General features: G+C 40.7%; 1 protein-coding gene across 1 annotated transcript in view; it reads left to right on the top strand.

Annotated features, from left to right (window-relative positions):
* The window catches only part of KCNK17 (potassium two pore domain channel subfamily K member 17), a 25,126-nt gene extending 14,411 nt beyond the window's left edge, over positions 1–10,715 (top strand). Inside the window, exons 4-6 of the mRNA XM_026844611.1 lie at positions 7,747–7,913; positions 8,492–8,660; positions 9,657–10,715. Coding sequence (XP_026700412.1) covers positions 7,747–7,913; positions 8,492–8,660; positions 9,657–9,952 — 632 coding nt within the window. The 3' untranslated portion in view covers positions 9,953–10,715. The remainder of the gene's footprint in view (positions 1–7,746; positions 7,914–8,491; positions 8,661–9,656) is intronic.
* Positions 10,716–14,490: the final 3,775 nt, after the last annotated feature.

Here is a 14,490-nt window from a genome sequence, read left to right as displayed (position 1 = left end):
AAAAAAAAAAAAAAAAAAAAAATCGAATATTACAGCTCTGTCTCATAGTTTTAAAGGTGGCACTATGACTCTAGGGACTTGTTCATGACTTTTCAACTGTGGAGCTGAGAATGCTGTACAAGTCACCTGTATGCAGAGAACTTCAGACAACTGGGTCCTTGATTTTGCTTTTTCAAGTTAAATTTTTAATTGCATACAGGTTAGTGTCTTAGCTCTCCGTTGATAACAGTATGTTGTAGGAGAGGAAAATACAGATGGCCTCATAGAGCCTCATCTTGAGTCTGTTACCCATCCTCTTTACTCAAGTTCTTGAGATAGTGGCTGGTGCAGCCTCACTGACTCAGACATCACTGCATGACTGAGAAAGATAACTGATTATGTCAAGTAAAACACAAGGTCCTTTCCAAAGAACAGTGAAGTTCAGAGAAGTGATTCACAGTAGGAAGTTTTATGTACAAGGCATGGCTCTGGGGTAAATGACCCCATTGAAAAGGTTTTTTGAGAAGTTTTACAAAACATTGTTGAGGTTTCCGTGTCTTTGTGGCAAGGAATTACTTATCCCAGGCTGTGTGTATGGAACCATTGAAAGTGAGTTCAAGCTTCACGAGATAAATGTATAGGAGTTACAAAACAAGGCATTCTGGCAAAGGAGTTCAGAAAGGATAGCGTTAAAATGGTAACAGAAGAAAGATTCTCAGGAATTTAGGGGTACTACATAAAGATTTTGATGAAGAATCTGGGTGGACTCCACTCTATGTTCAGGCTGTTGCAAGTCATTCTTTGTCCTGTTTGTCTCTTCCATATTCTTTCCTTGCAACTAATGCTGCTCATGCCTTGCTGGCCTCTTATGCAATGTAATGTCTTTGGCATCAGCTATTTCTTCCTTAGTCTTCTCAAACAGCACTACCAAAACCATTATCACTTTTACCTTCATCGCTTTTCTTTGAGATGCTCTTTCCATTCTGTCAGCTTCTGTTTTCTGCTTTAGGTGCTTTAATCCTCTTCAGAAGGCTTGGTGTGTTTCTCAGGTCCTTACCAGAACACTCTCTCACTGGGATATGGGACGGGATGTTAGCTTCATTCCCTGTTAACATTAACTGAGGAGTGTGAGGTTCTTTCCCCACTGACACAGTTTGAAACCCCATGTCTCCTCTTGAAGCATCTTCTGTGCTGTACTCCTCTTTCATTTAAATGACAGCCTTATCTATTTCCACTAGTGATAAAAAGCAGTATGCAAATTTTCCTTAAAAAGCAAAGCAAAGTTCTAACCTGCAGGCTTGAAATACTTGGTGCCTTAATCCCAAAGGTTTAAAAAACAGATGTGTATGAACGAAAATCTGTTGTTTAAAGAAGTGCCCCAAGCCTATGTAGTTTTTGGCCGATCTCATAATTTGAATTGAACTACGTTTATAACTTTTGATCATGTGGGATGGGCAGCCGTGGCCTTCTGCTGATTCCCTCTTCTCCACTGTTACACTTCTGTGCTTTCTTCGCTGCTGTCTCTTTACATGTCATGTCATCCCAGGTCTTGTATGTGATCCCTTTTTCTGCAGATGTTTCCATAGTAACTCTCTTCAATGCCTTGAAGAATCATCTTCAGAGTTCCTTTAGAGCTGTAGTACTAAACATGATTAAAGAAAGAGAATCTAACTTGCTGCTGGTTTTATCTCTTGGACATCTTTATCCCTTGCTGAGACAGTGTCTCTCCTTTCTGTGTTTACTCTCCTCCTAGTTAGTTTGGACTAACAGGGCAGAGATCAAAGCAAGTTCAGAGTGGGGCACAAGATGAAAGTTCCTGAAGTCAAACGACCACAGGGCAGTGTAATTTCAGAGAAGGTGCTAGGGAAAGGATTTGTGATGAGACTGAAGTTGTCTGTGCTAGCCTGAGAGTAGAAGGAACAGTATTTTTCTCTCTAGCCTGAACATCCCCCTTTATCTTGGGTGGGTAGATGCTATTACCATTTTCTGGTGGCAAAGCTAAGTACTCATTTGCATTCATTTCAAAAGCCCTTCTTTAAACATAAAAATAGGGAAAGTAAACCATCTCATAGTGAAGAAAGGAAGGGGAAGACCTTCCCTGTCCTTCTCTTCTCTGGTTAGCACAGTATAATACCTCCTAACAGCAATCCCCCAAAGGATTGGGGGGTTAGTAAAGAGGCAAGGAGCAGGCTATTGAGTGAGGTGTGGTATTTACTACACTGTCACAGACATTTAGTGTGCCACAGATGTTTTTTATGGAGGGGAAAAAAGAACAGTCATTTCAAGGCTGTGAAGTTCTGGCAGTGTAGGGCTTTGGGCCAGCAAGAGTTTCTCTAAGACTCTGACCCTCTAGTGTTGCCCAGCCTATGGTGCAGCTCCTGAGAAATGGCCAGGCTTCTGCCCATTGCTGGCTGATGATCCCTTGGGAAATCCAGTTAAAGCAACTTGATGTCTTGAGGTAGTTAAAACATGGAATAATAACCTAGGGCCACTTGAACATTTGAATGCTCTATGAACCTCAGGTTTGCTTAGGGGAGTTCTAGGCTGAAGAGCCCCACACCTTTGATGCAGTGATCTTTTTCCCTGCCCTGTGGCAGCTGTCAGAGCTGCTCTACAGGCTTGTCTGAGTGGGATGAGGCACAGTGGTTTGTGGGAGGTCACTGGCAGATTTGTGGATAGCACTTGCAGCACCATCCTCTCAGCTGTCTCAAGCACTGGCGGATTTGGTCTGCCTTCCTGACTGTGCCATCTTGTCCTGTTGAGACTTAGCCCACTGTATAGCTTCCAGTGTGTAAACAGTACAAATTTAACTACAGTATTCTTCCCAGGCATTTTTCTAGCCTTCACTGAAGCAGCATGCAGCGAAATTTTTCTGTTGCCTGGAACTTCATAGGGCTAAAACTGTTAAATAACTCTGTTCAAACATGTTTTTCAGCCTACTAGCCGTAGTTATTGGTCTCTACTTCATCACAGCACCAGCTAAAATGAATAGTGACAGGCACTTCCCAGACGCTCTGGTTCAACCTGTCAGGGTTCCAATGAGTTTCCCTATATAAGACACAGTTCCTATTATTCTGCCACCACTAGCTTTCAAAATAAAATTGTTTAGTGTTTTGGTTTGTTCTAATCATAAAACTGAGATGCCAGTGCAAGTACTGGGACTGTTTATGTCTCTACTGCAATTGGGAGGCCTTAAAGTCATCCTCCATGGATGGATGAATTGAGAATAACTGCTTTCTCATGTCAGGTGTTCAAAGTCGGTGGCTGTGTCCAGCTGACAAATGTTCCTGCGCTTAGAGCAGACTTGGTGGGTATAATGTGAAATCTCACAGGAAGGTTGAGAAGCCAAGTATGTTAGTTTTGTGTAGCTAGTGCTTGCAGAGACATTCAAAAGTATGAAGGAGAACAAGAACCCCAGACTTGCTGATGTACAGTTGAATGTGGGTGGTACCAGAAGACCTTTGAAAATCCTGATGTTTGTAGGATAATTCAGATTTCCTGGTACCTCAGAAGGTCTCTAGTGCAATCTCCTTAAAGTGGTCAGCTATGAGGTCAGATTGGGTTACTGAGGGCTTTATCAGGGACACCTTCCAGCTAAGCTGGGACCATGCTTATATTTTCAGGAACCAGATAAATTTATCTTAAGGCTGTGTAAGTAATAGGTTTGTTTGGGTTTTTTTCCCACTTTGATGAATTATAAGATGATGCCTTTTCCATCTAAACTGGATTTGAATATTTTAATTTTTTCTCAGTACAACATTTGATTTCATGACAAACAAACTTTTCATTTTAGCCCAGATTAAAACATTCAGGTTACTCGTAAAGAGCACAAGGGAAAGAAAAGTGTAGATATTTGGAAAAGTTTTGGAGGAGCAGCTGGTAGTGGGAGCAGCTCTGTGGTTTGAGCACTCCCTGAGGGTGTAGGAGACCAGTGTGTAATTTCCTCCTATGCCTAAGAGAACAGGATTGTGGCTCACTGGAGATCACCCCAACTGCCAAGTAGAGCACCTTTCTCAAAGTGTTTAAATATGTAATGCAAAATAAAGCAATTCTGCCACTGGTACCCCTCACTGAACTGCCCAGTGTCCTTGTGGATCTGACACTTGTGTGTCTCGCCTAGAGACACCTGGCTCCCAGGCTTCGCTGAGTATCTGGGTGTTCAAAGGAAAATACTGTCAACAAGAACATTCTGTAAATTTGGGATTAGGTCAATCCTGTGAGAAGTGATGGCTTGTATCCACTCAGGTAGGAGAAAGAATTAAACCAAATCTCTTAAAAAACATATTTGAATGTTCAAACCACTGTTAAATTTACTGTTTAGAGAAGTGACTCTTCCTCCAGCTTTTTAAAAATATCATTCTGTTTTTCCCACAGCTGAAATTATTTGGTGAAATTGCAGATGTTTTTCAGCCTATAAAGACATATTTTTTCATTCTAAGCACTTTTTGCTTAAAATACTCATGTCCAGGCAGTGAGAATGGAAATCAAACAAACCTCCCATTGTGGCTAGCAGGAAGTCACAGTTGCCTCGGCTGAACTGGGGGCACTGCAAGTAACATTGTCTTGCGAATTAAGAGATCTTTTATTAATAATCTGTTAATCACACATCAGTCTCTTAGCAAGCCTGCAGAGCCTCTGAATCCCTTAAGTACAGGAATGTAATGGGTAAGCAGGAAAGCAAAATGGGATTTGCTTAATATGTGTAACAGTAGCACGAGTTAAAGTGTGTGGTTGTGAACGCTTAGAAATAAAACTTCTCTTAATTTGCTGCTTCTAAGGAAGATTCAGTTCCATTGTACTTTATTTCAAAATGAGAGAAGCTATGCAGTCATTTAATGCAGCTGCTTCAGTGAAAATGCTTACACTTTGACCTCAGTAGTTTTTAGTGAGCATCCCTCAGTGTAACCTAGGGCAGGCATGTACCAGGTGACATCCCAGTAGCAGGCTCATGAAGGATGTGATGCACCTGCCAGTGTAGTTTTAGTCTTTGAACTTGGTTCTAATCTTCTAATGTACAGCTCACATTGGTTTAAGACACCAGGTACCCTCATTGCATTTACTGAAGAAAGTAAGTCCCATTTACCCATTCACACTTGAGTTTTACAACAATTGAGGCTTATATACAACTAGGTTGGCACCTACTTGTCTAGTCCAAAATCAAGGGTGTGTCATCAGCCAGATGTAAATTGCTGGCCACTTTGCATAATCTGAAGTCTCCCATGCTGTTTGATCAAACTGTATCCTTTATAAAAAGCTAATGGGACATGGCTTTTTGGCATATTTACAGCAGCTACTCAAGCAAGTCTTCAGGAAATTGTTTTGAGCTGCTGAGCCCAAAGGAAAGGGGAGCCAGAGAAATCATATGCAAAGCAGATCTGGTGTTTGGTGTTCTGAGTTTACTGTACACATTGAATTTGCTGCTCTAAATTAAATGTAATGTACAGCTTAACCTTAAATGCTCTTCATTCAGCACTATGTGGGGTCCCCAAAATCCTGAAGGCTCCTGTGCTTCACACAGTGACCTCTGAGATCACAGACCTTTCTTTCTCATCTGATGTTTTTCTCCAGATACTGGATAACCTGGAAAGCTATGGTAAAAAGAACTCTGCAAGCTATAACACAGTCTTTTTAAACTTGATATGCAAGAGGGAGAGAAAAAAAAAAAAAAAAACACCACCACCCCAAAAAACCTTGGGAATGGCTGGCCATAAACATATGACTCATGTTCAGGCTCCAGCCTTACAGTAAATGCCCCCAGCAATTTCTCCTGTGTCCAGACCAGCCTGCAAAACGCCCAGATTCCATAAAAGACTAAAACTGGAACCAATCCATTGAAATGTGGCACAGCCAATGTGAAACAGATCACTCCAGGCACATATCCCTTAAGTTCATTTAGATGGGATCATATGCTTTTTAGATGTACTTGCCTGCATATCTCTCGTTTATCCTACCTGTTAGTCTAGAAAAGGTAAAAGCTGACATTGGTAATTACTTGGTGAGGGGGGGTGAGAAAGTGTGTAAACACTGTGGAGTTGTTCATAAGTGAAGAACATAACACTGGAATTAAGGCTGCTGTACAGTCTTAATTTAGCCCCTTTGTTTGACTGTATTTCAAAACAACCTCTAGTTATGTAACAGCATCCCATTCTTTCCGGGGGATGCTCTGCCCCCTCCCAGGGCCTGGTTGCTGGGGCCATCGCTTCAGAGGTATATTACGTGTTACCGCATACATTAAACCCAGTGGCTCACAAATCACTCAAGCCTAAAATTATTGAAGGGAAGGTATTCCAGATAGTCAAATGTTGAATTTGGGGGAGTAGGAATGAGATTAAAAGATAACCTGTATACAAACTGAGAAATAGTTTGCTGACAGACCTTTTTTCTGGGGGTAGTTTGCCGGTGCATGTGCACAGTTAACTGTTTGCAGAGCTGTCCATGGCAAGAGACTTTTGTCAGTGCAAAACTTGGCACAAAACATGTAGATATTCCAAGCTCAGTCACATACCTTTATGTAGTTGGTCAGTCCTTACTGCAGCTGGTGTGGGACAGAGGTTAGCGAAGGAACGGGACTCCATCTGGTCAACCTTGGATGTTTACACTCTCACTTGTCTTACATACAGAGCCCAGCCCTTGGACCTCTCCCTCTTGGGGGCTGCTTGCTTGCCATGGGGCTGTACCACCTACAAGCATGGTAGCAAGGCATTAATGGTAGGAGCACCTCTATGCTTGTGCTGTGCCAACACCTGGGTTTTGCTGGGAGGAGATAGTATTATTTGTGGTAAAAAGATAAGCTTTGCCAGGTTACGTACATCTTGTATATGGACATACACAAATCTGTAATGAGTGGAGGTGACTTTGAAATGTAGTCAAGGCCATAGGTTGCTGACTGGCTAAGTCACTGCCAAAATCCTTGTTATGTGATAGTCCTTCCTCTGTCTTAAAAAGCATCCTATGGAATAAGACAAAGTTAAATCTGGCTTCCATGTGGCATAAAACACTTGAAATTACGGAAGTGCAAGTCTGCAAATATATGACCTTTTTAAAAGAGAGTGTGAGGAATAAAGACAAATATTGCAGCAGTGATGTTGGTCTCAGATAAGCAAGGCTGTGCTTTCATGTCAGTACCTTTTATTAGACCAGTTCATATGATTCGAAGAAAAAGCCAAAGTTTTAAACAATTAAGGTGTGAAATGGAAATATTTTACTCAGGTTAAGTATAATTTCTCTGGGTTTACTGACTCTAGGAAACATTTTGACAATTTAAGCTTAAGGTATATTTGGTACTTGTGGCCCAAAAGAGGAGTATAACCAAGGAGGCAGTGTTAAGTTCACTAGTCCTGTGGGACAAAGGTAGAAAAAGGTTGTTATAATTAAAACACTATTGTTGTGATTCAGAGACCATCTGACAGCCACGCAGGATCACTTACCAGCAAACCCTATGCCAACAATGCTTACAAAAACTGAACTAAATAGAAGTTTTGAATTTACGTCAGATCCCAGCCAGGACAGTGCGTATGGGAGAGGAAATTCATTGGTAAATGGAAAAGGAACTAAACAAAATTGGCAGGGAAAGAAATGTTATTTTCCAGCCTACAATAGGATATGACAAACAATGGATGTAACTTAGTTATTTATAAAAAAAGGTCCTCTTAGAGCAGTGACCTTCTTGTCTAACTTTTGTAGAAGATGGAGGTTCACCCCTCCAGGGAAAGAAGAGGGCAAGCATAGAATACTTCAGATTTAACACTCTATTCCTTCCCTGCCTAGGCTATGGGAACCTGAGCCCCAGCACTGCGGCTGGTCGAATTTTCTGCATCTTGTTTGCACTCTTTGGGATCCCCTTGAACCTTGTACTCCTGAATGAAATTGGGCAGCTGATGCTGTTGGGGGTTCAGCATTGTGCCCATCGCCTAGAAAGGGTGTTTCACTGGCAGGTAAGCAATGTGGACAGGTATGCCTTACCTTCAAGTTCAGGAAGGAAAAGACAGAAAGGGCATTGTCTGCTATTTGGGATCCTCTGACTAACAAGAACAGTCTGCCTAGCTGTCAAAAGTCTGCCTACTGGCCAAAAAGGCAATAATAGCAATAACTGGAAGCAAATAAATTTAGTTTGACAGCCCTACGAGGTGTCAGATAAGGTTGTTTATTAATTGGGGGAACTTCTGTGATGAATGGCTTCCTCTACAGCAACAGAAGTGCCAGAGCCTTAGAGCCATGCACAGTCCTAGAATATCTGGTTTGTTTATCATCAGTCATAGTTAGAATTGCATGTGTAAGTTATGTGGGAACATTTGTGGAATAGGCTTTAAATTGGTGTCAATTTAGGACTCATGAAGGTGATGGCCCATTTCATGTTGACTGAGAGTGCAACACCATTTATTCTAGTAGAATGTCCTGAATGTTTGTGTGGTTTTTATGGAGTCCAGCATCATCTTCAACCAGAAACTGAACAGGGCTTTCCCAGATACCTCTCCTGTGACAGTCTGTTTGGTTTTTTTTCCTGTTTTACCAGAAAAAAGCTTTCCTCCTGATTAAGACCTGTGCACTGGTAACTGGCTTGTTATTATTCCTCCTGCTACCTCCCTTGTTATTCTTTGACAAAGAAGGCTGGTCTTATGAAGAAGGCTTCTACTATTCCTTCATTACCCTCAGCACTATAGGGTTTGGAGATTATGTGATTGGTGAGTAGTTCACACTTCATTGTTTTCACCTGCTAAACATCAAAACCAAATGTGTGGCATATGAAACTCCCAACCTGGCAGTTTTACACCACTAGCAATCCAAACACCTGATGATAAATACATTGTGGTAGGCATTTGACAGATTGGACAAGACATGATTTCTGAGATAGCAATGCCACCTGTGGAAAGAAACCATTTCCCAGTCAATGAGTAATCTTCCAGCTCATTCAGGTCATCTGTGCCTTGAATGACTACACCACCAGACTGGAGTGCCATGTCTTTAATCACAGCATTTGCTGACAGTGCACTTGGTGTTCTCCAGTGCCTTGGCGGCGATTAGTTTTATGCAGATGCTACTCTGCATCACCATTAACAGACAGTGACCACTTCAAAACCCCAGACAACTGCTTTCTAAAAGGCAACTTAAGTCACTTAGGTGTAGACTGTCAGGCACCAGGCACAGCCTAGTTTTTGTTGCCAGAACCCTTTGCCAGAGGAAATGGGTTTGGACCCATGCCCGATGCATTTGCTGAAACACAGGACACACCTTTTTGATAAACACTTTCTTATTAAAAACAAATTGATTATAGAAACACATGCACCCTTGAATCTCTGGGAGACAGAAAGACTACCTCTGCCTACGGGAAACCCTAGTTACATACTAGTGTAATACTGTGATGCGGAGTGATAAGTGGAGAAATGAAACGGTGCTTAAATGTGAATAATTTCACTCCATCATAGATGTAATTTGTGATTTATTTTTATTTCTTATGGGTAATCTTTACAGTTTCTAGAGAGTTCTAGGCTGTTGCTGACATGCAAGCAAGTATGTTTCATGACAACATCTGTTCACATGCTAAGTAAATGGCATACTTGTGGTTTATATAGAAATCACTAATATCAGGTTATATTTCTACTGTCTTTGCTTTATATGTAATGTCTCCTTTAAGATACTCTCAACCCAGTCTAGAAATGTTTTGGGTGATTCTCTTGTAGGGATGAACCCAGACCGCACCTATCCAGGCTGGTACAAGAATGTAATCTCTCTGTGGATCCTCTTTGGGATGGCATGGCTAGCACTTATTATCAAATTTTGCATCAACTTTCTAGAGAGCTCCAGTGACTTCTGTCAGTGCAACAAGAAGAGCACAGAGATGGCAGAAGACTTAATAGATGGCAACAAAAATAGTATGACAGGACTTCATGATGTGGAGATCTGCAATGACAAAGACACGAAAACAAAAGGACCAGATGAATCTCACACCTGCACAGCTCCTACAGAAGCACTCTAGGGAATAAGCATACCCTTGGTGTCTCTCAGGTTTCAGTGTACCAGAGATGTACCACTTAAGAATGTGGGAATGGAGCTGCCATGACATTCACATGGGGTACAAGCTTACTTAGTGAGCTTGAAATGCTCTTGTAGCCTCTAACTGTATGTATGGTATTTTGCAAATAAAACAACTAGAAAAGCAAGTGCCATTTAATGCAGGAAAGAAATTACATGTTGCTAAAAGACTTAATAAAAAGTGCTATTTAAAGCCACCTGGCAGTCACTGCAAATGTACTCCATCACCTATATGCTTCTGTTTGCCAAAGGCAGTAATATGCTTTTGCTCTCTGATCATTAGTAGATGGATGAGAAAGAGGCAAAGCTTGTAGAAGTTCCTAATAGAAACAGATCATTCAATTTTTTAAAAAATTTCTATGTCAGAGTTCTAATATTAAAAACAGAGTAGTTAGTTAGGCTATTCCTTATTCCAGAACTTATGTAGGCTCATCCTTTGTAGACTATTATGTAGACCAAATGTCATCAGCTCAATGTGACAGTTCATTTGGATAGATTTTTATTTTGTCACATCTTGGAAGCCAGAAAATGAAGACTAGAGAAAGTTTTAAGTGCCAGTAGTTCCAACATTATCCTGTGACCAGTGTTAACAAGGCCTACTTTAATCAAGAAACAGACTGATGTATCTTCAACTTGATCAGAGATGCTATTCCGATGAACTTTTTATGGCAGAAATGACATCTGTTGTAGCTAACATCTTTTCTATTAAGCACAACTATCTTTTGATCTGTGAAATGCCAGACTTGCTTATTTGGCCTTTGTGTCAATCATGAAACAGAACTGTGTTTTTAATTCCATGAACTTCTCAAATCTTCATAAATTATGCCATTTATAAAGGCCCAACAGAGTTTGACTCCTGCTGCCATTTATACATCCATATTGAACCTTCTCATTTCCTTATTGCTGTTGTGCTACTTGCATCCTAGAGCATTAACTTTGAAAACTTGACATTAGTAGTAAGTGAACCAGAACAAAGCATTTGGGTGAAGCTTCAGCTTCTACTTTGGACCAAAATTCCACATGGAGGGTGGAAAAAAGACTGAAAACAGTCTGTTGGGAGTATGAGACTCAGGAATTAGAAATATCCATAGATGGATTCACAGAAATGCAGTGAGTGAAAAGTTTACAGTCTTCAGGAACACAAGTTCTGGAGCATGTATCATAAACCCAGTATTTCTAGAGTAGGCCAGTCTGATATGTAGTGGTACTGTTTACAGGAAAAAATGCAGGAAAGGAATTTAGGCTGTCAGCCTTCTGTCATCAGCCTTTTGCTAACTCCATCATAATAAATGTTCTCTCAAATACCATTTCAATGGGCAGCATAGATAAAGGGAAGTAGTAGAAATCTCAGGTCATAGTTGGGAGAACTGATGCAGAATAAATACATTGCAAATTTTCTGAACATTGGGTAATTTCTTTTAACACCCTTTCCTATAAAATTTTCTGTTTCTTCTGGTTTGTCTTGTTTATTTTCATTGATAGATACACAATGTAGGTTTTACTAATGTTCATAATGGGCTAGCCTTCAGTAAGACCAAAGTGTATTTCTTTTAAAGCTAAGTGAATCACAGTTCAGCAGCACAAAATGTGATACCCTTTTATGTGTATCCTTTGCACCTTCTTTCAGGTGCAAACCTTAGTAAATATAACTGTATTGTAAAATATGGGTGCACAGACGGTAGTAGGAGTTTCTACTGTCAAAGCATGGGAATGACTATGCTAAATCTATTTCAACTTTAGCTTGAAATGTCACAGGCTCTGGGGATTTCTACCAATTCTGCTCTTCTATGAAAAGAGCTGCTTCTTTTTGTTTTGAATGTATATTATATTAATCACATCTAATTCATATTTCCATGTATTTGTAGCTTATGGATGAGGATTTCAAAAGTGCATTAGAGGTTTGGGCACCCTGGTCCCACTCAAGTGCAGACAATCACATGCTTTAGGACAGCTAATGTGTGCTTCTGAGAACTGAAAGGAAGAGGAACTCTAGTAGTCCTGAAAAAGGAAAAAACAGTAATTCTTCACAGATCTCAGTGCTTCCACTGTATGTCAGGGTTCAGCCACAAACCTAAGCATGTGGCTGAGTCTCAAGGTGACTCATATCTATCCCAGCAATCCTTGCTGATTCACTTCCTTCTGAGCTGTGCTGTTGTGTTACCCAGCAGCTCGCACCAACAGTCCTGCCACTAACTGATACAGCAGGCTTTACAGGAGGCACCTCTGAACTGCTTGCAAGCCACATGCAACTCTAGAGCTACAAGTTGCCTGCTTAGGTCCTGGATCACCTTAAAAAATATGAAATGAGTCAAATACTATCTAATGTGTGAGTTCTCTGATGCCAAATTAGCATGTTGTCACTTAAGAATATCCCTTTATTGACAGTTCCTCAGCTAGCTGTTGATACAGACAATAGATACTATTGCATCTCAGTCCCCACAAACTGCTGTGCCTCTAGTCTTTCTGTTCTTTATAAAGCTGTGTTGTGGTTAAATGACATGGATGAATTTGTTCCCAGAGGGATAAGAAGAAAGTGGAGTTTTGCAACATCACAAAAACATCATCACTGATGTGTCTAGTCTACCAAAATATGAAAGGTTATCTGCTCAAGGGTAAAATAAAGAAAACAAAAGCATGGTGCTGTTATTATTCTTTTTTTTTTTTTTTTTTTTTTAAATAAGAGTGTGGTTTCTATTAGTGATTTCAGTTCAGACTTTCACTGCTATTGTTCATCACAAGTCTATTCTTCCCTATTATCCTCTTTTCTTCCTTGGGAGCAGCAGGGGCTGAAAACAGGTTTGGTTAGTAATGGTAGTTGTAAATATTTATGTAAAATCAGTGTCCAGAGGCTTTTTCACAATCACATAGAGCATAATGTGCTTCTGACCTTTATACAGTTTCCCAGGAAATCAATCCCTTAAAGCAAGAAAATAGGCCTCTCTCTAGCTCCTCTACTCCAAAGACAAGTCCTGGCTTCAGTCTCAGTGTTTCTCATGCTGGATCTTTCAGCTAGTCCAAAAGAGATGTTTACCCCTTGGGGAGAGACATGTCCAGAAATATGTAATAAGATGTTACAGCAACATAGTACATGCTGCTCAGAACGGCACAGTTTTTAATAGTTGACTACAGTATTTTAGACTAGAACAAAAAAGCCTTTTCTCCATGATGGTCTCAGAGTCAAAAAAAATCCAGGATGTCATCTTTTTTTTTCTCAGAGTAGTTGGATGAAGAGATCTTATCTTACAGTTGGTATGATATTGTACAACTGATATCCTAGCTCGGTGTAGAGCTGGGACTCTTCAGCCTAGAGAAGAGAAGGCTCAGGGAGATCTCATCAATGTATATAAATACCCGTGTGGAAAGTGTAAAGAGGATGGCACCAGGCTCTTTTCAGTGGTGCCCTGTGACAGGACAAGAGACAATGAGCACAACCTGAAGCATAAGAGGTTCTTCCTAAACAGCAGGAAACATTTTTTCACTATAAGGATGACTGAGCACTGGCACAGGTTGCCCAGAGAGGTGGTGGAGTCTCCATCCTTGGAGATACTCAAAAGCTGTCTTGATACAGTCCTGGGCAACTGTCTCTATGTAACCCTACTCGAGTAGGGGAGTCTGACCAGGTGACTTCCAGAGGTCCTTTCCAACCTCGACCATTCTGTGATTCTGCATTTCAACGTCAAGCCATCCTCCTCCTCCTCAAAGTCCACAGCCTGCCACTCCCTCCAAACCATTTCTGTTAACATTCTGGTTACACTCTCTCAGGAGGCCTGGTAGACCTGATTCTTCCCAGGGAAGAAATGGATCTTTCCAGTCTGAGTGAGCTCAATGGAGGAGTCTTTTTATGTACATTTTTCATAAAAACTTACAGTATTTTCCTTTATGCAGATATCAACCAAGATTTAGGTTCCATTGCACTCAGCAATTTGCAGATAGTTGAGGGGGGGTGTCTCCTCCAGATGTTTGGAGAACATTATGCCATTCCAAAAATGGGCAATCATATTCAACTTTTCAGCTTGGTGTGTAGCATCCCATCATTGTTAGATATCCGCCTACAAATTCCAGCAAAAGGTTTCAGCACTCCATCTCAGGTAAGGTAAGGCAAACCTCACTTTCGTTTACCCTTTCTAAATTAGAGGTTTACAACAGTACAGGTGGCTACTTACCACTTGAATCAGGGTAAAATTTTAATGTAATTAGGTCTTATAATATGAATCTGCTATCTCTATAAATAAATATTCTGGCTGATAGAAGAGGGGATTGAAATAAAAAAAAAGGTCTTTTTCAGTACTGTTATGCTATGGCTTAGGCAACCACATGCTTGATAGTGTCTCCCATTCCAGTAATCCTGCCTGTTTGTGAGGTAGCATCAGGACAGATAATGTTTGTGATTGCCATTGAGCATGTATTTGGTTTTAGAAGGTTTCTTTTTTTATATATATATATCTCATATAAGTATGTGGAAACTTACAGTTGAAAATGGAG

This window comes from Athene cunicularia, assembly GCF_003259725.1.
Source record: "Athene cunicularia isolate RWA chromosome 3 unlocalized genomic scaffold, athCun1 chr3_part1, whole genome shotgun sequence".
NCBI lineage: Eukaryota > Metazoa > Chordata > Aves > Strigiformes > Strigidae > Athene > Athene cunicularia.
This window is presented reverse-complemented; position numbering and strand designations above follow the sequence as displayed.